The 26,423-nt window shown below is 40.7% G+C and overlaps 1 protein-coding gene across 3 annotated transcripts in view; it reads left to right on the plus strand.

The window, feature by feature from the left end:
- The first annotated feature begins 2,817 nt into the window (after positions 1-2,817).
- ube2e2 (ubiquitin-conjugating enzyme E2E 2) overlaps positions 2,818-26,423 on the plus strand; it is a 28,749-nt gene continuing 5,143 nt past the window's right edge. The window contains exons 1-4 of one of the 3 annotated variants that reach the window (XM_041988701.1): positions 2,818-3,030; positions 4,349-4,532; positions 5,403-5,453; positions 24,472-24,604. In XM_041988701.1, coding sequence (XP_041844635.1) covers positions 4,357-4,532; positions 5,403-5,453; positions 24,472-24,604 — 360 coding nt within the window. In that variant the 5' untranslated portion in view covers positions 2,818-3,030; positions 4,349-4,356. Of the gene's footprint in view, positions 3,031-3,404; positions 3,424-4,348; positions 4,533-5,402; positions 5,454-24,471; positions 24,605-26,423 lie in introns of those variants that run through there. The other 2 variants (XM_041988700.1, XM_041988702.1) reach the window with 2 other exon arrangements.

The following is a 26,423-nucleotide window of genomic DNA, read 5'->3' on the forward strand; positions in this document are numbered from 1 at the left end:
TCTTATCATGTGACAAACTGGGAGCGAGAATGTCTGCACATCTAACAGGGGTCATGGTCATGGTGTTAGATGTGGAGCATCTCAACCTCATCAAAATTAATAAACACTATCATCTCAAACATGGATGAATTTGTAAAGTCTTCACATTTTAAGAGCAGATGCTATTATTCTGTGCTCTGTCCTCAGTTCTGTACATTGTGTCAGCAAATGTATCCTTACAATGATGACACTGTAGAAGACAGTTCCTTTGTCTTAATTGTTTTCACTTTTTGTCCTTCAGATTAGGTCCATAAACTGTGTTCCATATCTATGTGTATGAACGATGCTCTGCAGAGGTACAAGTTCTTTTCCTGTGTAGACATTCCTGCACAGAAATGTGCAGAGGAGCTGACTTTTAATTGTGCTTAAGTTTGCATATGATGGCAACCTTGCATGTGCTGCATCTGTTTGCACTGATTGTGCTCATCCTATATTAAAACTAAGTTTGCAAAATACAATATGTAAAGGACAGGTAGGAACAAATATGACCTTAATTTCCTTAATATAAGAGAGTTATTGTGCATGCTACAATACCACTGCTTCCACTTTTTTTACCATGATTTGACACATAAATAACTCATTCTCTCCCTTTCTTATATTTTTAAACCAGAAATATGTCTTAAGCAAACTATAAAACAGAACGATTCTGGAAATTAGTGTGTTTGGAAGTTATTTCAGTGCCATCTGTAGGTTAGTCATATGTGTACAAACTCTTTCCATGTACTTCTATGATGTGGAATTACACTGTCATCACTGTTACAACATCACAGTGCTGTTGTTGGTTATACCCCTGAGGAAAGTCTGCAGACTTGTGTTTTTAATGGAAATTGAGCATAAAAGGGATAAAAAAAAAAAAAAATCCAACACAGCCCTCCAGCAGCTCATGGTTTCACAGATGTGCACAGATTGTGAGTACACAAAGGAAAACACAGAAACTGGGCTGAGAACTGGGTGCAACTTTCAGCCACTCACCAAGAATGAGGAAACACTTCATTCTGATTCAACATTTTTATTATAGAGAACTAATATATACATTTATTTTTAGGATAATGGGAATATCCTCAAACACATCTCATTGGGAGAGCTCTGTGGACTTGAGAACTTCCATATTTTTCCCACACTGTATATCTTCATGCATTGGGACTAGAGAGAGAACCTGCATGGGTGTTAGCTCAACAGGCAAATAAAAAAAACAAAGGCAGCTGATCAGACCAGGTTTACTCTAAAGCAGGCATTGTGTAGGTATCAGCATAATAAAGTGATCTAGACACTTTTTGAAACCATAAAGAGAATCAAACAGAGGCCAGTGCAGACTTGAAGGCCATAATCAGGGAGGGAAGCAGGGCCCTTCTCAACCAAAAGACTGAAGCCCAACCTGCTGCACATTGCCAGATCCTCCAAGATGTAGGATAAAGGCTGTATTTTCTATAAGTGGCACACACAACCCATCTCCCAGACGTTGCACTTTGGCCAGCTGAGAGCTAGAACATATTTCTGGTTGAGATGACTGTCTTGGGAGGGGACTTTCAAAGAAGCCCACGAGAGAAAGGCCTAGTACCAACCCTTTGTACAGGAGTGCAAGGATGAAGGATGGCAAGCATAGTTGCTCCCCATGGAGATCAGCTGCAGCGGTTTTTCCGACCAGATCAGTGTGGCAGCTGTTATGAGCTCTGGGCCTGGATCAATGAGCAGCTAAGGGGATGGGGGGTTGCTGAATTTGGAGTAAAAAAGAGGAGGGAAGATGGAATCTGGAAACTAGGCACAGATGGGAAGTGATTTGGCCAACACTGTCAGTCCATCAACTGGAGAGCATTGTGGTTAATGGTGGAAACCTTCAGTGATGGTTGGTTACCTAATTAAGTAACCAAAAGATGGACCCAAAAGTTATATGCTAGAAGTTTAGAATGATACAAGCTTAATTTTTACAGCAAGGAAAATGCGTGATTTCAGGATAAGGAAAGATAAAGGGGAAAAAAGATATTCTGATGACTTTCATTCTAGCCCATTGATTCAAAATATTAATGCAGGTACCCCAAAGCAACGAGAGACCGTCAATCGTTAAACAGCTAGATAGATAATACTGATCCCTAAGGGGCAATTGTGTGGTCAGAGCTGCATATAACAATAACAATATAGTAAAGAGACAGTGCAAAAGAAAAAAAAAAGAAAAAAAAACTATATGTAACACATAATTACTACTAAATAAAAGATTAGATTATAGCTACAGGTGGTGGAGTGATTAGAAAAGGGTGTGTACAGGTAATTGTGCATCGTAAAACCAGTTTATGCAGACAGTGTGTATGGGTCTGAAATGCAACAAATGACAGCAGGTTTTTACATTTTTATACACTGCTTGTCAATAAATAAATAAATAAATAAATAAATAGCCACCTCCTGGATTTAAAAGCAAATGTTATTTAACCCGTTTTCACCTAATAAGCTTGATAAGCCAAAGTAACAAAGCAAACTACGTGTTACTTTTGTGTGCATATGTCTAAGCTTTGCATTACAACAAGGTTAGGGAAAATGAAGGGGGTGGGAAGGGGGCACATTTCCTGCACATGCAGTGCTAAATTTGTAGCTGTGCTCTAGCATACACGCTAAAAGGGTGATTGTTTTTTATATGTCAATTATTTCTAAAGTAAAAGCATTTATTATTAATATTATTAGCACATTTAACTCATTCTTAAGGCCTTTAATGTCTTGCGCAGGATACTTCTCTTACCATTGCAGTCCACGTGCGCGAGCAGTGCGCGCAGAACGGGAGCGCGCGTGGAGGCGGTCCGGGGCTGCCTCAGTTTTCTGTAATCGCTTTTCTGCTGCTGCTACCTCCAGTTAAACAGCAAGGACACGGGAGCGAGCAGACGGCCGTGTGAGGATATACTTTTTTCGGTACCTTGGGATTACGTCGCTGAATTGCAGCATCGACGGCCAGCCGCCAGGTAAAGATCGACACCCGCGTTTAGCCGCTCCCGGTAGATCCGCCAAAAAGTAAGTAAAATGTCCCGTGAAAAGTGTCGTTTTCCAATGAAGAAGAAGAGGGAGGAGGAGGAGGAAAAGAGGGGGGGAGGAGGTGTATGGAGGGGAGGTGGATATGTGGGACGAGCCTCCCTTTGTGCCGAGGCAGGGTCACTGCTCTCCAACGCTCAACGTGGGCACTCCAGAAACGGCGAGGATCTGCACATTCACCCCCCGCCTCCCCCCACGCGACGCTCCGCTGGCCCCGCCGTTGACCGTCCTCCATCAACCCCACCATCGGCTGTTTCGGACCACTCCGACAGAAACGCCTTCTTCTCTGCGTATTTTTCAACGAATTTAAGGGGGGAAGAAAAAGAAAACGAGGCCTGTTCGGCTTCGTTTCTGTGTTTTAAATACCCTTCAGCGGTAACCCTACTTTCCGCCTCACCCCCACCCCCCGCCAGCCTCGTAACGTTAGCTAGCTCCTAATAACGTTTATGGTCGGCTCGGTTGCAGTCTCCTAGTCGACCCCTATTGTGTGTTTCATGCCCATAAATGTTGACCTGCCTGGTTTGACCAGGCAATTAAGTGATGTCTCATAACACACACTCATGTTTTCTGTTTCTTTTTGGAGGGGGGTATGTCCTCTTTGCTACCCTGGCATGGCTGTTGACGCGGGTACATTTCAGCCGTTGATGTCCCTATCATTACCGTGAAACGCCCCCGGGGAAAGGAAAAGAAAAGGCGACCTGTACCCCCCTCTTTTTACTTCAATTTAACATTAAGTTCACCCCTGTTAGGTTTCATATCCATATTTTGTTCCCTTTTAAATAACATTTTTATCAGCCATCTCTTTGTAAAGAGGACTTCAATTAGTGTTTAACCGAACCGGGTCTTCATGGATCGTCTCTTCAGTTTCAAGTGTCTCTTCTGATCTGTTGTTGATGATATTTGTATTACACGTTGACAAAGATCTGTCTTGTCAGTTGTCACGTTGATCGCGAGCTATCACATCATCTGCTAATCGTTTAAAGAGAAAGATAAAGCATGACACTGCACAGCAGCGGCCCTTTGGTTTGTCTCAAATCTAGGCCAGTTTATACTATATCAACACCTAACTGACAGTTAGGTTAATATGTCTTATTAATCTTTAACATACGTGTATATAAATATAAAATTTCCTGCACTCGTGGTTGAAACAGTTGTTATTTCATCTGCCAACTCTAAACATATCTGATCTAATTTCAACCTCATCCACACCCATCTTTCCGTAGATTCCCTTAATCACAAGCAGCTTGTGGACACCTGCTCGCATCGGTTGTGACTTAACTCCCTGTTTTGTGTTTTTCAGGGCCCACGATGTCCAGCGAAGTGCAGAGACCAGACGACAGCCCCAGCACAAGCGGGGGAAGTTCTGATATTGAACAAAGGGAAACGGTACCACCTGAACAGGAGCGGGAGCAAGCACAGCCCAAGAAGAAGGAGACCAAGATCTCCAGTAAAACTGCTGCTAAACTTTCAACTAGTGCCAAGAGGTAAGTTGAAGGCAGAGAGGGGGGTTAAAAAAAAAAAAAGCCCACACAGTCTAAATTACAGTTTAGAGAACAGCATTTACACAGGAGCTGTTTGTTAGACTGAAAGGCCTCTCCCTCAAGTGCCTGAGGGTGTGAAGTTGTATAAAAAGACTACAGTCCCACAGGCGTTGTCATTTCAAACATCCACACTATTCAGCGTGACACCAAACCCACAGAAAAACAAAAAAAAAAAAGGTAACAGACACAGCTCTGCACTGGAGTGTCACTGCTGTCATTTGAAAGAGATCTTCCCAATCTGGGCTGCTTGTTTTAATAGATATGCTTCATGCTCTGCAACACTAACTACACCTCCACCAGGCTTGGTGCTTCCTCCCTAAAATAAAGTCAGCCGACGAGAGAATTATGCAACCAGTTGAGCAAGGAGTTTGCAGAAGCTGCCAAGTTTTCTTTTTACTTTTTAAAAGCATTTTAACCAAAAAAAGATAGCTGATGCTATGGCCATTTTTTGGTTTGTACATCTGTGTTTCACCTAAAAGCAGTGTGTGACTGTTTGGCCTTCAGCACAAAAAGAGCTGTAACGTGGACGGACTTTGGTGTTTTCTTAAGTGCTGCGCTTAACAGCGGTGTTACACTTCGTTGCTTTATGTTTTTTTCCTTTTTAATTTCTTTGCAACATGTGCAATACTTGGATTTCAGATGTGTATTTCATCTGGAATTGAACACAATTTATGACACCAGCTTTTTAAATTCTGTAATGGTTGATAAAGATAAGATTAAAAGCTCTTGCTTTTACACAAACTTGGAACACTGATTGTATGAAAGCCATGTCCATTACATCTGGTTTCATGATATGAAATCTCTCCTTTCCAGGATTCAGAAGGAGCTTGCAGAAATAACACTAGACCCCCCTCCAAACTGCAGGTAAGAAGATTCAGCCTTCATGCATTTAAAGCATTTCAGACTCTTGAGCCTGTATGTACAGAGGCTATAACAGATGTAGACTGCAGAGATGTGCTTCTTTTTATGGCTTCTTGTCGGCTCTAATTTAAAAAAAAGGGGGTGGGGTGGGGGGTCACGCTGTAATGCACTTGCTTTTGTCTCTGTTCCCATAATGCTGTTTGTGTTTTTTGTTTGAGATGGTAATCTCAGGTAAATAAGAGTGACTGTCACCCTTTCTTGTTGATGCTGCAGAATGCACGCTGCAGCTTCTGTTGATCCTTTTACGTGAGCGTATTATGGTTTTACTGAAATGGTGGAAAATGAGTGGCAGTGTGACTTTAAAACCTGTTTCGATTCTCGTGTGGTCCCCCCTCCCCTCCTTTCGCTGTGCTGGGGATTTACCACAGACAATGGTTATTGTGTACAACTGGCGCGGCTCTGAGCCCTTTGAGGAAGAGAGACGGTCGCGAGCGAGTGGCAGACCGCATGTGCATCGCTCTCTGTGAGCATGACAAAAGACATACATCTGGGATATTGCTCAGGAGCCTGTCTTTATTAACCTAAATGGCACAAAGTGACACTGCCATTGATTATAGCTCTGTTTAGTGCGGCACAGTAATTACTCTGTATCTGCACTCTACTGCAAACTTAAGAAAATAGAAGCCTGCCTTTGTTGAGGAGAAGTGAGAGATGCTGGCGTTTTTTCTTTATCATTTTTAGATTGGCCATATCCTTCATAAGCACCTGCTTAAAATAATGAAGGAAACAGCTTTGTATGACTCATCTTGCGTTTTGAAATTACTACACCCTAGACAGTCTTGTTTATTGCATGAATTAATCACCCCTGCTGGGTCTCATCAGAACCCCACCATCATTAACGATAAACATTGAGTTAACCTTTTCATTTCAGCTCACAACCCATTTTTGTTATTATACTGGGGGCTGAAAGAGATGTTGTTTTCCTCGAGGACTCTATAATCTATTTCAAACCCCCTCCCACCTGCCCCCCAAAAAGAAGAAGAAGAAAAAAACTAGGTTGGCTCACATGAAGGGTTTAGCTTGAGGACACAAGTAAGTCATTTGAAAGTAAAATAATTGCTCGCGGATATTTCACACTCATCGTCTTAGTGGGGGAGCTAGTTGCCTGGGAAACAATTAAGCTTCTTCAGGATTATCCTTTTTGCTCTATGTGTTCCCTTTTCCGTACACCAAAATCTAATAACGTGTTTTCTGTGATGCTCTCAAATAGATTAGCCGCCTTAGTAATGACGAGGGGTCAGATGCATTAAAAAAAAAAGATAAAATCTTATTAATGCCATCGCATCAGCGTTTACGTTCTCGCTTGAACAAGCTCAAACCGCAGTGTTGTTTTTGTATGTTGCTCATTCCCGGTCAGGTTAGCCTCAAAGGTTATTCATTTCATTTGCTGTGACAAATGGAGTCACAGGCTGTTGCCCCTCCCTTTCAGGAGGCACATACAGCAGAGTTGTGTTCAAGAGATTCCACAAATGAGGTGCTGGGGGCCAACTGATGTATGCCTTTCTTATCTGTCCTTCAGATCCTCTCACCATTTTGTTCCAGTCACAGAGAATTTGCCTTTTTCATCATGTAGTTTAAATCTGTAGTGAATGGGGAGTCTTGCTTTGTGTTGATGATCTAATTTAGTGAAACATCTGCGTCTAATATAATGCACATCTCTTTTTTTTTAACAAGTATCCCTTTAAGGTTACTGTGATAACACTTAACTGCATTTAACACCAAAATCAGTTCAGTGTCCTTCCTTTCCTTATAAATCACACTTTATCATTTTTACTGGCTTTCTGTGGCTACAAAGAGTGCACAATATTTATGTTTATGATGGATTAAAAAAAGGTGTTACTACTTAAAATCACAACTATTTAAACTTGGCAGCACGTTTTACTTCTCTCTTATATTTGCGGCGGCCTGATCGTCACCTTGATGGCTGTGATGCATCCCGAAGAGGATTTGACACGGTAATTTTTCTCACTGGCATGCGCTTCATGTATATTGCACAGGAGCTCGCGCTTCCACACCTTACTGAAGCACACGGAGCGACTTTTAAAAGCTTTTTCAGCAGGATGCACAGATATTGCTGTAATCTGACTGAGGATAAACTTTGAACAGATACACAGTAAGAACAACATGACAGGCTTATCAGTATTATTGGATTTTCAAACCCGTGAAGATTTGTCTTTATGTCGCAGTTATTCACAGCTAATCACATGACAGAGCTGTTGAGCCTCAGATGGTGCTTTTGTTTGATGTAGTGAACGATATGGTAGATTTTTGTTTGCTTTTTACCATTGTAGAGTCATCATTGATTAGTGGAAAGAGTGTTTTCTCTGTAAACTGATAGTCAGGTCTATGGAAAATGTCAGGAAACACATGTGAAGACTTTAAATTTAGATTGGTGTAAAACAAAAGAAGTCAGAGGAGCTGGAACCAATGATCTCTTGCTTGCTTGTAAAGGTTAAAGCATAATGAAGATGGTTGTAGGTGAATTGTTTTGGAATCTTTCTCCTTTATCTCACATCCAGCCTTTAATTACGTCCCATCTCTCCTACATCCTCCTCTGCTCACTCTGATATGCTACATAAAATTACTCCTATTTCTGCTATTATCTCTGTGTAATTTGCATTAGATCAGTTTTTGCTGCATTTGCTGCAGAGCTCAGGATTACTGTGAGCTGTCGCTGTTCACTGATATTTCAAGGAAACAATCCACAGATAACAGCTGTTGGTGATGTACATCGCTGGTTTGGACTCTCCACACGAATTGCTAAACGTACAATCATTACAGCTGCAGTGGAGCGATGCCAGAGCAATATTTAGTGTCAAAGACATCATAGTAAATGTCAGCTTTTTGTGTCTGACCATCCAGACTCGGGGGGGGGGGGGGGGGGGGGGGGGGGGGGGGGGGGGGGGGGCATTAGTCTGACATTGTTCAGTGATACTCAACAGTAACAGAAAAATAATCCATTACTGAAGAGGTAGAGATGATAATTTCTCCTCTGAAGGCAAGCAACTGCAGCACAAGCTGCACAAGGTAACAAGTAAGGCCCGCGTCTCTGTTAGCTTTCTCCTAATCTTTCTGAGAAGTAAAAGAAACCACTAACTGGACTGGAAGTAGATGAGACCCAGGAAGAGTTGATACATCAAGTTATTATGAAATATAATCACAGAATGGCTTCTGTAGTCATTTAGGAGAGGAAATTTTTATGCCCCTTAAAAAAATTAAGAACATTTATGTATAATTGACTATTTTTTGGTGCATTTCCAACTTTAATAGAGGTGTATAAATTGAGATATTGACCAAAGTTAAATGTAGAATAAAGTTAAGCATGTGTAACCCTGTCACCTGAGCCCGTCTGAAAGCACACGGATGTATATCAGTTCCTGTGCTTGTCACCAGACTGTCTATCATGGTGCTTCATTCACGTTGTTGTTCTGTATCTGGCGGGTTGCTGACGCGCTTTCACCCACCTCTCTATGTTAAACTACTCTTATTACGAAGATCTTTGATGAAAATGTGCATGAATTAGCTTTTTTCCTCCCTTTTTTCTTTAACAGAATTTCTAAAAAATATGTAAAAAATAAAGTATTTAGATGAAAACCATCTGTTATAGTTAGTGGTTTAGAATGAACTTAGTTTTGCCTAAATTCCACCCATGTGATGAAGTCCCCACAAGGTGGAGAAATTGAAGAAAATTCCTTGTAGCTGCATAGTATTTGTATTATTGTGTTTTGGACTATTAGCCCATATTTTCTTTATTCTCCAACTCACTGTCTAAAAAGAAAAAAAAAGAAAAAAGGATGTTTTGGTTCACATGCTCACTGTCTTTCATTTGTGAGTCACCTTTTTGTGCCTGAGGGGGTTCTGTAATTTCCTTATGCAATCATATCTATAAAAAACATACTTGTGGTTTTCTTGCATTGACTTGTAATGTTAGGTAATCCTGAGCACAGGTTATAAACATTCTTCTATATCTTCTGTTGTAGAAAGTGGGTTTGGACTGTTTCAGATAAAGACACTGATATCCTTTCAGCTCTTTGCTTAACAGTATTTGATTAAACGGTGGATGAAGTGATGCTGAAAATAAGCCTTGCTTCCAGCAGCAGCTCGTGTATCATTTTCTGCTTGATCTGAACATCAGCTGACTGCCTTGAATGTAGATTCTCCCTCTGAATGGCTTTAGAGGCGTTACAAGGCCGGCTGGTGGAATAAACTACTCTTCTTTGGTCATGGGATTTTCTAGTTGTGATGTAATGCCCTCAAGATGTTGAAAAGAGAGTTGTCACTGCCCGATGATATCATGCAACATCTCATGCTGGCTTACAGCTTTGCCATGAATATGTATCTGCATCATCAGCACTCGGAGAAAAATGAGGCTGCTTTTGTTGTATGTTCTGACCTCCAGTTCTGATGGGATCATCTTCATGTCTGTGGTGGCTGCTTATTAGTTTTTTGTGTGCCCCTGGGGGATTGTGTGTGAGTGACACAGCCAGCATCATTTTTCACCACGTTGCCATTAAGCACCACAGGGAGGACCTATCAATATTCATAAAGGGGTGCAGGGGGGTGGAGACCAGAGGAAAGGGAGGGGGTGAGCTCCAGGAATACTGCATGGAGGTTCATGTTGATCACTGGATTGTGCCTGGCAGTGAAATATTATTGTCATGGTTTGTGGCTGTGATATCAGCTTTAAGTGAAGGTAACACACACAGCTTTTCACAGTCATTAAACAATCTGTCAACAGTGAAAAGACGTCAGCCTCTTTCTCCTTTCAACTACACATCGCCATGAGATATTTTTTCCCTGTCAGTCACTTTAAAATGAAAAAAATGCACATGGAAAAAATAGTCACGCTGAGTTAACGTGTTATTTTTAACAGCTTCTGAAGATATACAGTATAAAGCCACTGGCCACTTTTTTCGCTAGATTCACACTCCAGGTCTTAATGCTCAAATCCTTTTTTTTTTTTTTTTTTTTTTTTTTTACCGAAATCCAACTTTTTTTGCGTGGTCAACTATGAACGGTACGTGGCCCTGAAGTGACATGCATGCGCAGAAGAAAACATGATGTCACACATGCCACTCTGTGTTTATGTAGGTACTTATGGATGCTACTCTCTCTAGCGTATGTGTATCAGTTTCGGAGTTGTGCAGTCGGAGCCGAACAAAAATCATGATCTGCTATTGGTCCACTGTTTACATTCAATCTTACCGTGTCCCGCCTCCTCCAGCGTAAAATGGTAACGTGTCTAACTTCAGTGGTGTAAAAGTTGGATGAAATGCGACATGACCGTTCAGACTGAGGTTGCTTCAACACAGATGGGATAAGTTACTGATTTAGGAGCACATGTGAAAGTGGTTTGGGTCGGATCAAAGAAAAAAATGAATTTGTGCCGTTTAGACTGTCATTAAAAAAATCTGATATGAGTCACATGTGGGTGAGCTGCAGTGTGAACGTAGCCTGTGATTCAAGGCAGGATGGATCCATTCTTTCATGTTGTTTCCACCAAATTCTGAGCCTAGCATCTGAATGTGGAGCTGAAATGGAATTGTAGACCCGGTGTGGACTTCTGCTGCTGTAGCCCATCTGCTTCAAGGTTGGACGTGTTGTGTGTGTTCGGAGATGCTATTCTGCAGACCTTGGTTGGAACCAGTGCTTATCTGACTTCCTGTTGCCTTTCTATCATCTCTAACCAGTCTGCCCATTTTCCTCTGACCTCTGACATCAACAAGACATTTTGGTCCAGCCAACTGATGCTTGCTGGCTATTTTCTCTGGAAACCTTAGAGATGGTTGTGTGTGTGAATCCCAGCATATCAGCAGTTTCTGAAATACTCAGACCAACAACCATGAAACATTTAAAGTCATTTAAATCCCCTTTCTTCCTCATTCTGATGCTCAGTTTAAATTTGAGTGCTGACTTACTACTAGAAATTCAGTGGCATTTAAGTTATGATGGGAAATGGTGGTGATTACATTTTTGAGATTCTTAAATTTTCTTTTTTCTCACAGCATTTTATCTTAAACAAGCAAAAAGGCGTCTTAAACCTGACTCCAGTGTGGAAGGCTGCTGCAGCGTACAGATGGATGTTACCAACACCATACATGTAACAGCTGCAGAAAATAATTATTTCTCAAACAAACCAGTTTGCCTTCATCATTTTTCTCCTCATACAGTTTGATTGGAAAGTAAACACATTTATGCTGCTATAGAACAAAGGTATTACATGCCGTGTACTGACACAGGCCCCAGTTTGATTTATCCTTACTTGTCTGACAGTGAACACAGCCTCCCTTGATTCATGTGTGTCATTGAATTCTCAGCGTCCTCATTTGTGAGGTAGTTTTCTGGCAAACATTTGTCCACAGTGTTATTAATGGTCTTGTGAACTCATGGTGCTCAAAGCAAGGCGTGTAGACATTTTGCGGCGCTTTCACATTAGCAGTTTCAGCCATTGAGAATGACTTAAGGGTAATCTGAAACTGACATTAAAGCAAACAGAAGAATCTTTTGGCAAGCGAACAAATGTTATAACTCACAAGTAAACAGTCGCTCTCGGATCCCATTCTGCTTGTGACTGGAATCTCAAAAGCTAATGGATTTCCATTTAAAGTCACAAATCACAGCTCCTGCCAAGTAGGCTTTAAGTGTCACATTGACATATTTGTGGTCCGGGGGATGAAATGTTAACACTCTAAACATTCTGTTGTTACTGGTGAAATGAAGAATAACCAGTAAAGAACATCCCGAATGTCTGACCTTTTTTCTCCTCTGATTTGTTTAAATGATAGTTTAAAAAGCTCCTTTCTATACCTACAAACCTTGAAGCTGATGCACACGCAAGACAAAAGACAAGAGTACGGAGCTCCACCGCAGATCTGGCAGCTCAGCCTGTTCTGATCATTGACCTTTTTGGTAATAAGCCCATTCCCTCGTCCTCAATACCAAATGGCTGCCGAGTGTGCTTTTGTGGAAGGACCATGGAGGCTGTGGAGGCTGTTTGTAATTATGGACTTTGGTGGAAGGCTGTAAAATTAAAAATATTAACATTCAGCTCTTGGCTAATATAGTTCATAAACTGCAAGAGGCTGGTTTTTTGTGTCCTAGGTAGATCAGTTTTTACCTGCGAACCACCTCATGTGTCAGCAAAAATTCTAACTTGCTTTATTCAAGCAGGGCAAATGTGTATAATGTGACGGGCTCAGGTTATCATTGCTGGAATGCATTTGCAGAAATAATAATGATAATAATAAAAAGAAACTCCAGTGCACATTAATTATAGTTTGCCTTTTCTCCAGAATTGCTTTGTCTTGTGGGTAATGGTGACTTTTTTTATTTATTTTTTTTTGAGTATTAAGTGATTGCATCATCTCTTAATTGCAACTGCGCTACACAGCATTGCTTTGTTTAACTGAGATTTTTCTCACTCATGAGGTGCTGTTTTCTTTATGCTAAGCCTATGTATTATGGTAATGATACATACTCTGTGTAGTCTTTGGCCCGAGGCAAACAATTTCTCTGCATCAGAGGTCGGTAGCATGCAGCAGCATACATGCTGTGAAGAAAAGCGCTTACCGCTTCAGAATCTATGTTGTACCTCTACAGCATTTTGCAGAATCACTAAGAAAACCTAAGGATAATAGACAGATCTCCCTGCTATATTTACAGCTTTGGAAGACGTGATTTTAAACCTTCATGAAAAGCCACTTCTTCCAACCTCTCTTTCAAAGTATTCTTCCTAAGTTCAATACACACTGTTCTTTAGATTGACTGAGCCCAGCATGCAAGGTTATCTCCCTCTGGGAATACAATTGTATTATTCTTTTTGACTTGGAAACCTTGCATCCACCTACTCAACTATGTCCCTCTTTGCTGAATTAAATTTCCAATCAGAAAGTGCAGTATTCGTTGTGCAGATAAATAGTAAATTTAAAAAAAAAAGAAAGTCATTCCAGACAATAAGGCAAGAGAGCAGAGGAGGTAGGTGTCACTTCAGCTGTTGAGCAGTACAGTAATTGGTCTTAGGGTTCTTTCACGGTTGGAGGAAAAGAAGATTGCTTCATTAAAGTTCCTCCTCTGATACCCGCAGCAGCCACGCTGATAGAAAACAAGACCTTAACGGAATGACTCTGCCATTAGGGATAAAAAGTGCCTGTAGGGAATTAACTAAAATGGCAAAAAAAAAGCAAATAATGGGTTTATTTGTTCTTAGCTGTATTCACAAGCAGCATGTTTTTAATAATCAGCCCCTCTGTGCAGATTTTGCTCAGACAGCTGTTTACATGCTGCCATGGACGGCCTGCACTGTGACTGGCGGCTCACTTTGTGGCTTTACTCACCTTCACACGTGTGCTTGATTAAATAAATGTAACCTCAACTTTGAAAGTATGAACGACAGCTTTTGACTGGTTGGATGGTAGATGTGTATGTTCTTGTTTCAGTAATCAAGCCAGCTGTGGCTAGTTCGGAGTCGGGCCGATTGTCCTGGCTATACATAATGACCGGTTTTTCTTTTTTCTTTTTCAGTGGTGGAAAAAAGAAAATAAAAGCCTTTTATACCATCCTGCTACACTTCACAGCGGTTAGTCTATTTACTGTGTAGCTACATTAATACAAAACAGTTAGAGGGTTTATAGGAGATATTTATCAGATATTGAAGAGAGAACATGGATGATCTTTCACTAATTGACAGATTTGTGAAACTTTTCCACTTGAACAGGTGCAGGTTTTAGGCTGGTGCTAGTTGCTAATCGAGAGGTGGCTTAATTTTAGAACCTTCTAAGATTCTGTTTGTTTTCCCACAAGTGAGTCACCACAAGGCCACGTCATTACATCTCTTGACATGTCTGTTCCATCACAGGCTGCTTGTTGTTTGGATGTCCTTCCAGTGTATTCTGAATTTTAGCAGGAGAGCACAGTGCAGAGATGCTGGTTATCCTCTCTACAGTTTGCAGTGTTTGTTATGGGCTTATTTCATTGCTTGATGTTTCAGCTGCATCATGTCACATGTGAGGAAAATATCCAGTGAGCAGCAGTCGTCTGGACCAAAATATCTTGTTGTCAGAGATCAGAGGAGAATGAGCAGACTGGCTGGAGATAATAGAAAGGCCACAGGAATTCAAATAACCACTTGTTCCAACTATCGTAGCAGAATATCCTCTCTGAAACTATAACACGTGCAACCTTGAAGCAGATGGGCTACAGCAGCAGAAGACCACACCGAATGCCTCCTGTCAGCTATGAACAGGAAACTGTACAATTCACACAGATTCACCAACACTGGACAACAGAAGATGGAAACTGTGCTGATGAGTTTCCATTTCAGCTCCACATTCAGAATTTGGTGGAAACAATCCATCCTGCCTTGTTTCAACATCTCATATTGTTGGTAGTGTAATGGTGTGGGGGATATTTTCTTGCCAGACTTTGGGCCTTTTAGTACCAACGTGGCCTGGTTTAACCACCATGGCCTACCTGAGTATTGTTGCTGACCATGTCCATCCCTTTATGACCACAGTGTAGCATCTTCTGATGCTACTTCCAGCAGGATAATGCACCATGTCACAAAGCTCAGATCATCTCCACCTGCTTTCTAGAACAAGAACAAGAACAAGACTCGGATTCAACCTAATAAAGTGGCCGGTGAATGTGTTTAGTCAACCTACGTGTGATAGCAGATGGATAAAAGATAGACATTTTTGCAAAGCTGTGCATAGCAGCAACTGAGGCCATGCAAAATCATACTGAGACCTTTACTTTGACACCAGTTTGTGTAGCTGAAAACCTGTGATTTGGCTGTCGAAATCCATAACAAAACGGTGTATTAACTCTATGCGCATGTTAATCACACGTTTGTTCCCACTTTTCCTCAGCAAGAAAAGTGCTGCTTGCTTTGTTTTCTCTGATGTTTTGTCAAGCACTTTAATTTGCAGTGCAGTGACCTAAAATCAGCTTTAATGTTTAGGATTATGTAACAATTTGCTCAATTAAAAGGCCAGAAAGACACTAACAAAAGTTTTCTTCCAGCAGCATTAAAATTGATCGCAGGTGATAAATTTACCTGACCTTGTGAATTCATCTGTGGGAGTACAAGCTTCTCTTTCATCAACTTAACCTGATTCTTGATGTCTGTGGGAATTGGCTCTGGGTGACAATAACCATGAGATATGTTAGCGACGTTGCAGAGATTAGCTCAGCTCATGCTGTCAGATAAAGGTTATCTTTTGGCACCAATCTGCAGATTGCCCTGACAATGAAATAAAGGAGCATGGATGATTAAATGGGCAAAGGACATTCTGGTCTCTCACACAGCACTGTATCATAGAAAGGAAAGGTCATTCAGTATATATGGAAATTATTACTGCTGTCTGTGATTATGGGCCAAGGCATGGATAGATTTTAAGGAACGGGCTTAAAGTATAAAATGGTGGAATGATGCAAGGCTATGGAACAAGATCCATATGAGATGCAATAACTTCCTTTTCTTTTTTTTTTTTTCTTTTTTTTTTAACGCAGAGAAGCTTATGTTGGTCCAACACACAGTGAGGAATCTGAACTGTTCTCTTTGTCAGATGAAAGAACAAATCTCAAACAGAGGAAACAATGTTAGTCTGTGGTTAAACTCTATTTTGGTTCTCTGCTGTGGAGGAGCCAGCCCAGCTGTCAGAGTGGGTTCCTGCATGAGTTTAATCTCAGAGGACAGAGCAATGGCCAGATTCTCCAGACACCCACACACTAATGTATCCCCCCCGAACCCCTGAAACAAATGACCCGAATACTCACTGAATCAAGACATTTGGCTGGAATTGTGCTGCAGATGTTATTTACACAGGGGTTTTTGTTTTTCTGCTTACTACAAAATCCTTAAAGCAGATTTGTTGTGGTGGGTGTCACGCATTTGTGATGTGCAAATCTGTCTGCTTGGAGAGATGTTTGTCCTTTTTTTTTTTCCTTACAAAGACAGAATGACGGAGGTGAGAGGTAACATTTATCTGACTGACTGTTCTTTTTCAGAGGATTGTGCTGTGAACTGAAAATGTGGGCTAAAAAAGCCCAGTGTTTCATATAGTGAGGGGTCACATAAGTCCTCACATCACTACCCATTAGGCTCATTCTGGTTAATAGGATTTTCAGCAAACACTCGGATGAGCTGATGTGACTCAACTCACACTTTCCTTGAATACAACACTCCTTACCTTTTCCAAAACTAAGATCCGAGCGAGAGGCTGTCAGACCCTAAATGAGCTGGCCCTCAACCAGCTGCAACAAAGCACCATAGGAGCACTAATCGGTCGGGGGAGCAGGTCTCTAAGCAACAGCCAGCGGTGGCATGCTCATTCAGTTATTGACTTAGCCTTTATTCACCACCCTTGTGCGGTTGTCAGATCCACTACAGCCGTGTTGCTGCTGAGTGAGGACCTCTGCTATGGCTGCTCATCTCTATCTCCATCACAAGCCTCAAAAGATGTGAGCATCTTCGTCTTTTTCCGAGTACTTACAAATAAAATAGTTGGCTGTTTCTGCCACAGTGTAACGGAAGCTTTTGAGTAGTGTAGTGGTAATAAAAGCATTACCTTGAGGTGCACATAGTACAGAAATCTTAAGTGTTAGTTTCAGAGAAAGATTGAAGGCCAGAGTGAAATAGAGCAAAAAAGTGGTCGAGTTCACTCATCTGCCACATTTTTTATTTTTTTTAACTTGTGCTGTCCAGCATCATAGCAGCAAAATGATAATCTGGTTGCTGTATCGTGCTGAACAAATTTGCTCTGCCAAGGGGAGGCCTATGGGTAAGGCTCCTCTTGATAATCTGATTAATTTATTTACTTATTTACTTTGAATCACAGAATCTATGTAATCTTGCTGGACCTGACCGGAGGGGACAGAAAAAGATGGAAAATAGCAAAAAGATGCAAAAGGGAAAGAAGAAAGGAGACAAAAAGATCAGACAGAAGGAAACGACCCTTCAATCCACACCATCATCAGACAACAAACTGTTACACCTGTACATGAACACACCAGAAAATTTCCTACAACTTTTACAAAAAAACAAAAACAAACACACACACAAAAAAAGAGCTGCTAGTCATTAAGAGTTTTTAAATAATAACCAAATCAAAAAGACATATCATGAAAGTAGCATAACAGCGACCAGATACTAACCCACAGGAAAAATAAAAAAAAGAATTATCTCTTAGTATATAAACCCACTGGACAACTCAGTGACTGTGTCAGCATGCAGAGGATGAGGAATAAGGAGTGATCAGTGATGAAGAGTGGTGAGTGAGATCGTACAAATGCGACCATGCCTCTACGGAGGTCAGAGGCAGACCAGGGCAGCCCAGAGACCCGGGCCCTCAGCAGCAGCCCCGGAGCACCAACCCAAGCTACCCCACCACGAAGACGACTCCAGCCCCACCCGAAGGGCGGCAGAGGAGAGCCCCAGCAAGAGCCCCTCCATCTGCCACATTTGAAAAGATGTTGAGTATTCATTGATGGTGTCACATTGTTATATAATGCAGGCATGAAATTAGAAAATAAAACGTAAAATGAGTTGACTGGAACAACTTTAAAGTTTCTATTAAGGTCTAGGCCAGTTGCTATCAACGTATGGTAGATAAAACATTTCCTTTCTATAGATAGATTTAAAACAGTGTTTTCCCCCAGATTTACAGCTTTGAGGGTGTGTGGTAGGGTTTTGATGACATAAACACTGAAAGGACTAACAGACAGATCATATAGGAGAATCCCCCTGTATGTGTAGATTACAGACATTCTCCATAATTATTCTGATTTTACTCATCAGTCTGAGTTTCATACATGCAACTTCCATAGTTTTCATAAATGATGTAAATATCAGCAACCTTAAAACCGGCACCAAAGCATTTATTCATGCACTCTGTAGCTGTCCATGAAAGCTTTACTGGTGTCACCTGGTGACTAAATAATCTAAACATCATCTGAAAGCTAACTTAGCTGTGATATCTCATCATATTTCAAATCTCATCACTAGAGCTGGGTTTAAAAAAATCGATGTTGATTAGAATTGATTCAAATTTAATTAATCCAATACGATTCATAAAACTCTGAGTTGTTTTTTAATAATTTCCTATTCCAGTGACAACAGTGAGCCTACGCTTGTGCCTTATCAATGCTTGGCGAGATCGTAGCATATATACACAACTGAAAGGTTGTCCGTTTCGCTCCCGTCCAAAATCGGCTTCTTTTGCGAAATTTATATTTTTAAATTGTCACTCGTAATAACTTTGTTTCTGGACACACAATGATAAAAATTCTAAATGTAAGGCTGGAAAATTATCAGACACTTCTTAAATAAAGAAGACAAATGGTTTTTGGTGGATTATGTTCACAGCTGTGAGAAGGCGCCTAAATGCCAAAAATCATCTTCTCTCGCCGAGATGATGCGAAATTCTGATTTTTCATTCACAACAGGATTACATTCACCTGTAAACCATTTAGCAGCTTATCACCGCTCACATTAGCAGCTAACACTAAGACCGAGAGCTCCGCCATGTTTAACCAACACAGTGGCTGTGTCCGAATGTCCACCCTACTTCCTAACCCCTTCATTCCCAACATAGGGCTGCACTACATAGAACACTACAAAGTGACTCATTCTCTTGGCGATTCGGACACAAAGCTGCCTATTTTTTCCTCGCCGCAAACCATGTGACTACTGCCATCACCACGGCAACCACAACCCGCATCAAGATGTCATTCCAAATCCAATCCAAAGTTGTTTGTAAATATTTTTATTTTTATTCCTTATGTTATACTTTATTCTTTGTTTGTTTACTTATAGGTAAGTTCGCGCAGCTAAATTTTTTTGCCTCCTTGCGCCATGTTGAGCTTCTGCCCGCAATGCATTGTGGTCTATATTGACCCGTATGACCTAGCGACCATCGATGCTCACTACTTTTCAAGATGCATTGTGGGTAATTTTAAGTGCCCTACTTTTTTCTCTGGACATTCGGACACTCCTACAAAATGGCGTGACCCCTATATAGGGCACTGTGTAGGGAGTAGGGAGCACATTCGGACACAGCCAGAATGTTTTGAAAGTAACAGGAAGTGACATCACCACAAATACATACTCTGAAGTGCATGTCGATGCGTCTTATCAGATTACTGCAGTAATCTGATTACAACCAGATATATGACTTTAATGGTCATGTAAACGGACTCAGAGTTTTATAAAAACAAGTATCTGTGAATGTCTTTGATATGTAAAAATTGTGTCATTGCATAAATATCCGTAAATGAATCAATATCAAATCACATTTAATTTAAATCTAATTCAATCAGGCTGTATATTAAGGAAGTATATTAAAATGTGTTTCATGTTGATTTTACACTTTAAATAAAAATTGATTAACTGAATCGATTCATGAAATTAGTGGTGATACCCAGCCCTACTCATCACAGAGTCATTTTCCACAAATTGCTGAAATGGTAAGACAAAAAAACAGAAAAGAAAAAAGGTTCACTTCTGAAATGTCTTGACGAAATGAATAAAGACGGTTTTATTGAGTGGAGTCGCTCTAAATATTCTTCAAGTTCATCTATCAGATGTGTTGAATTTAATAAAACCTAAAGAGAATATTGGATCCATTTTAAGCTGTAATATGACTCAGAAATGACTGCATTGATGAATAAATTCGGATTGTTCAGCTGTCCGTGTTCCCAGGATGGCTAGAAGCTCTCGGCGTGATGTGAGTGTTTCCATCTTCTCCCCTATGGGGGAGGTTAAAAAAGCCTGATATTTTTTTTTTTTTGTCTTGATTTTTCAGGTGGGAATGTGCTTAACCGTGTGCATGTGTGCACACGCATCCAGCAGAACTCCACCATACACGATAACAAGATCAGCTATGACACGCTGTTGTGTAAATAAGATGAAAAATGCCAGACTGTTTAGTTTAGTAATAAAAGAACAAAGTATAAACCTGTTCTAGAGGAAAGAGAAGCTGAAATGACTTGGGATTTAGCATTATATAGAAAATGAGATTAAATGAAATTATCTCACGCCCTCCTAATATAATGGTTGGGGAAACACTATATTTGTAACAAACCGTCCGTATCCCTCTGTTGGCTCAGTTTTAATCAAATTTGAGTTAATTTTCTTCATTTTTTTGCCATTTAGTAGCACCCTCTGGATTGAAACATTGCAACAGCTTTCCATGTTTGATTTGTTTTTGTACAAGAACAAATAAGGAACATTCTTTCCTGGTTTAGATGATTATTTACCACTTAACTTGAAAGCATCACTGACAAGTGGTTTATAGTGTGTGGTGTGTGTGTGTAATCATTTGTGAGTTTTTTTTTTTTTCCTCTGTGGTTGTCAGACAGTAACAAGAAGTCTGATATGTTCTGTAAATGTGGTTTTGTTGGTTTCAGGCGTGTTTGAAGCTCTAGTTTTCCCTCACAGACCATAATAGTGTAGCACTTGTAAAGTGATGCTAGTTTATACCTGGCCTACCTTTTCATCCAATCACACTAGACCAGTTTTCCCCTGCAGTGGCCGTGCTGGTTACGCTTGGTTACTGTTGTCACCTTTGTGCACAGCAGCTTGTTCCAAAACTTGTATCAGTGCTGACACAAGGTGAGCTCTTCCAGCTGTTTATGCACATCCCAGTTTTATGTCTACATGGCACGTGGGGTGCAGCTGGCACGTGTTCAGAACTGAGAAGGAGGCGCAACTCTGTAAACAAGTACATCTCTGCCGACATAAGTGCTGCAGCATGTGGAAACCCACACTGTATAGGACTGGAGGAGACAGGTTGGTGCAATATTTAGAAAGCTTGTAATGTTCTGAGAAAAACAGTTTATGATGAGATTGAGGCAAGTCAGACGTGCCTTAAGACCGGGTATTAAATATGATGAAGGTGTGTCGACATCAGTTTACACATGCAGAGACCATAATAGTGGCTTAAGGCAGCCTTTTATTGAGCCATTTTACCTAATGCAGTGTAAATTCTCCATACATTAGTTGGCCGAATTGTTTATGAGCAGAAATGGGTCCCACATTAAAGACACCAGATTTAAGCCCAGTGATCTTTACCAGACAGATCCTGCTATCACAACAAGACTTGATCTCATCAGTGTTAAGGTGATGCTACAAGTAGCTCCAGGTGTCTCCATCTGTTTTCCCTACCTGGTTGTTGAAGAGGACTGGCAGTGTCTCTCCTTCTTTTCTCTTATGTCTGTAGTGATATAGGACACTGGAAATACCTTGGACACTTTGGTGCTCTAGCTAAAGTTTAACCATCTTTTCCACAGTTCTTCACCTCTTGCGTCATACATGTTGGATGTTTATAGGCTCCAAATCCAGCCTAAGATGTCTAGTTTGAGTTGACATGAATAATAAAAGTTTGTGAGAGGCCATAACACCTCACAACAATTGGTAATACTCAGACTTTCATAGCTTTTGGCGCCTCTTTTGTCAGGTTATCCTTGGGGAATACAGATTTCCCATTAGAAGATAAACCAAGTGATAAGTTAGCCAAGTAATTGGGTTGATTTTGATTTATTTATTTATTTCCTTCCTTTTTGTTAATAAGTATCAGCCGATGCCTGAGTGTACTAAGCTGATTAACAGGCAGGCACATCTGCGAACAGCTCAGAGCTTTTCTACGAAAACAAGAGCAAAAGAAGTGTTAAACATGTGACACCACCAGTGTCACTCAAACTACAATGATGTTACAGATCAACATGTGTTTAAGTGGCAATATTGATTCATCCAAAAACCTCTGAGGTTGTTGGACACCATGAAAGTCATGCTGACTTGCAGGAGTGCTACTTTTACCACAGAGTTCAAATAACCACCCAAACAATGAATATCTTTTTTCCAGGCTGATTGTAATAATGGAAGAAGTATTTAGGCATGTATTTCCTTGACTTTTTATGATTAACTTGTGCCTTGTTGTTTACGCCCACTTTGTTTCTCTACATCTGGTTTTTATTTATTGATGTTTTTTTAATTAAAAATTGTTTGACATTGCCCATATAATTTAAGATAAGCTAGAATATGATGCTGCAACATCATCATCATCATCATTATGTCAGCTATTAACTGCCCTGATTGACCTCAAGTTCATGTAACACAGTAATCCACTCAGGACGTGTTTCTTGCATGTTTGGATACCCCTACTTCTCTCTTATGTTGCCACTCATCAGTAAATCTTCTATACCAAAAAACAGCTCGCTGGTTGATTTAAAGAATTTTAAATTGTGTTTTTGTTTTTCTTTTGGGCCTCTTTCAGTATAGAGTTTATAATTTGCAGTAATATGAATCATGATATTGGGAATAGAGTCTCTGACCTTACAAGTACAAAATCTATGAATGACTTCATCAAGCAAAAGACCAATAATCTACATGATAAAACTTCTCAGAATATTTGTCAGCTAGAAAAGCCTCACTGGCCTCAATCTAAAACTTCAAGTTAGTAGTTCATAATGTGGTTTGCCATCACTTTATAATGTTATGACAGGCCCAAACTGCGGCTATCGGATGTCAGCATCTGTCTCTGTTCACCCATGAGTCTGTTTTGAGGTCATTTCCTTTTCTTGGTTCAGATGTTTCTCTTGTCTGAAAAAAATCCAACAATGTTTGTTTGGAGGAAAAACTAAATCTGCAGTTCTGGAGTTTATTTTGTGCCTTTTAAATTTGAGCAACATTGTTTCGTTTTTTTTTTTTTTTTTTTTGTTTCTTTCTTTCTTTTCTTCTGCCAAAACAAATAAAACTTGTATTGTAAAGATCCCATTATCTAAATATGCCCTCCTAATATATGTTTTTTGCACCTTCTGAATCCTTTGTTCCTAAATTGTTTTCTATACTGATTTCAGAAATAATCAGTACCTCTTTAAATAAGTTTAAAGAGATGAAGGACCACGTGTCTCCTTACCAGTACAATCTAAGATTTCCTAAGTTCAGACAGAAGAATTTCTTATCAGCTGCACATTCTGAGGTAATTCCCCAGAGAAGAAGTAATCACAATTAGCCAATTAAAGAAGGCTTAAGAGAAGGCTGTGTGAAAGGCTGGAAAAGTAGATTAGTAGGAATTTGCGTGTGTTGACACTGAAGGAGGAAGGAAATGTCTAATTTCTATTTATGGAGAATGATGTGTTGTCAGGAGCATGCTTGGAGCCAGGTGCTGCTTTTAACACTTTGCTGTTTGAGGCTATTCCTCAGCCGCTTCCAGGGAATATCTGTCCTGCATCATGGCTTTAAATAAAAGTGAGTAGTGATATCACAGCTTCGAGTGAAAGTAAAACCCCATGTCCCTGCGGTTCTCAGCACACATTTGTCTGCACATCTGCCAGCAGCCGAGTTGAACACCATCCCTGGTAATTACATGAAATTGGAGGGATTGTTCATTGTCCCAGGCTTTGTGATCTGGACATTGTCCTGGTCTCTTTCTGGCTTTGTGCCACATCAGGGCCTTACCACAAACAGCAGTGGGGGAGGGAGCTCCTAATATGGAAATAGCATTAATTACTTGGCCAGTACAACAGATGTGACCTTCAGCCTTCGCTCAGCATAAATACCCATCCAATGATGGAAGAAAAAAAATCATTTTATTCTGACCAAATTTTTTCATATAACGGCTCTTTTTTTTTTTTTTTAATTATATAAACTTTATTGCATTTTCTTTTACTAAATTATTACAGGCATACACACGACTGTTCAGTCCAATCTTTCATTTCAATTTCTGAAAAATAATCTATGTCCTACTTAAAATGGCCTCGAACTAAAACCCTTCAAACCCCCACAGCTTCCGCATTCCCCAAATCTCCATTATTAACGTGTCAGGATGGAGCATTTACCGCCTCAGCTGCTCTCCCCCCCCCCAAAAAACTCTGTCAGCCTGCTGGCGGCCTGAACACCAGGATGTCAATTCTAATGTGCTGTTCTGATTAACATATTAACCAGCCTTTTGTTTCAATTTTCCAGCGCCGGTCCCAAAGGGGACAACATCTACGAGTGGAGGTCGACCATCCTGGGCCCACCAGGCTCCGTGTACGAGGGAGGGGTCTTCTTCCTGGACATCGCCTTTACACCAGACTACCCATTCAAACCCCCCAAGGTCAGTAGCTTCACGACAAGGCCATGAAAATGTTTTTGTTTTGTTTTTTATATGGGGAGTGTATAGTGGTTCACACAGTGTAAACACTTTTCTTTTAATGACACATCGTTCTAAATCTGAACTAGATAGCTATGAATAGATATGAATATATAGAAGAAAACCCAAATAAATAAATACCAGTCTATACGGGAACACTATGTACAAATCATGACATGGACTCAGTGCAGAGATGTGTGTGGTAAACATTGATATGGTAGAAAACAAAGCGCTCTATATGGATAAGAACACTGATTTTCTGCCCTCTGACATTACAAGAAATATTTTTAATGTCACATATAATCATGTACACTGTTAGCATGACAAGATTCTAACCACGTCCCAGCTGTCCCACCATGACTCTTCTCTGAGCTTTCTTCAGCCAGCAGAAATTCAGTTCATCTTTATTTGTACAGCATCACTTCACAACAATGTCATCTCTTTACAGACAAATCAGTTTGAGCCAGTTCATGATAAATAATAGCCTAGTTAAGGAAAGGTCAATGAAATGATTTTTTTTCAGTCACATTAGAGAAAATAGAAATGTTAGTTTTCACCTTTCAGAAGCTGTAACCATTAAGAGTTTGGTTAGTTATCCAGCCAGTTGCTGAAGCTCTGAGTGATGAGCTACTTTAGTACAAAAAAAAACATATTTTCTGGTTTTTGTAGTTCCATTTTGTGCCATCCATGAACAGGTTTCCATCTTTCCAGATTTTGAAGATGTGCTTTAGGAATACTTGATAGTTTGTTGATGGTTTAGAGCTTGGGTTGATCCCACTGAGCCAGTTAATTGATTAGAAAATCAACTGCACTCACTTTAAAGGCAGTTTGTACAGTCGTGTTGTACAGAATCAGTTTTCAAGCGTTTTGACAGCTGATTTCCTGCGTGCATTGGACTCTGTCATGACTATTGTATGAATAAAGGTTTTAATTTTATCTGAAAATTATAATCTGTCTAATTCTGGTCTGTGAAGTGCTCATGTGTTGGTTTGCATCTTGTCTCCAGAGAACTTAAGTGATGCAGACTGGACGTCATTACTGAACACACATTGTCAGGGACAATCTCTTTTAAGTTTGCAGCACACCCAAAAACCCCTTCACTTGGCCTTCGCCCCACCCCCCCTCCCTTTCTCACTCTTTGTGCTGTGTAACACCAGCTCTGTTTGACAGCAGACTCAAACAAATCCACAGGCTCCAGCCCAGCTTTCTGTGGCCAGAGGGCCTTGAGTGTTTCCGCCCCCTTCAATACCTCCTACCCCTTCAACACACTGTGATCTGCAGCCAAAACTCCCTGCACACACATACACACACACACACCCCAAAACCCTCCAGCCTGTTGCTGCCATACAACCCACTCAGTCACTGAATGCATTCAGATGGGACGCCCAGAAATTTTGAATCCACAACCCGACCCACTTTTAAAATCTCAGGACTCTGAAAGGAAAACAAGAGTCCTCTCACTCGACTTGGCCAGGTGGATGTGTTTCTGTTTCTGTGTGGGAGCCAGCAGTGGAGCTGTGTCTGCAGAGGCGGTGGGGGTGGAGGCGTCGGTTATTTATAACGTCCTGCCTTCCCAATGTTTGGCGGGGGGGGGGGGGGGGTGCCAAGGCTTGTTAGAGGTCTCCTCTGGATGATCAGGGTCAGAAGGGGCCAGATGTTGGTGATTGAAGCAGCAGGGCAAACAGATGTTGGGCTGAAATCTCAGCAGCGACTGCAGACATAAACAGCCTCCGTGGTAGGAGATTGTTGGGGTTTCAGAGAGGAGTTATGCTGTGCTTCGTAT

Source organism: Melanotaenia boesemani, chromosome 6 (assembly GCF_017639745.1).
Source record: "Melanotaenia boesemani isolate fMelBoe1 chromosome 6, fMelBoe1.pri, whole genome shotgun sequence".
NCBI lineage: Eukaryota > Metazoa > Chordata > Actinopteri > Atheriniformes > Melanotaeniidae > Melanotaenia > Melanotaenia boesemani.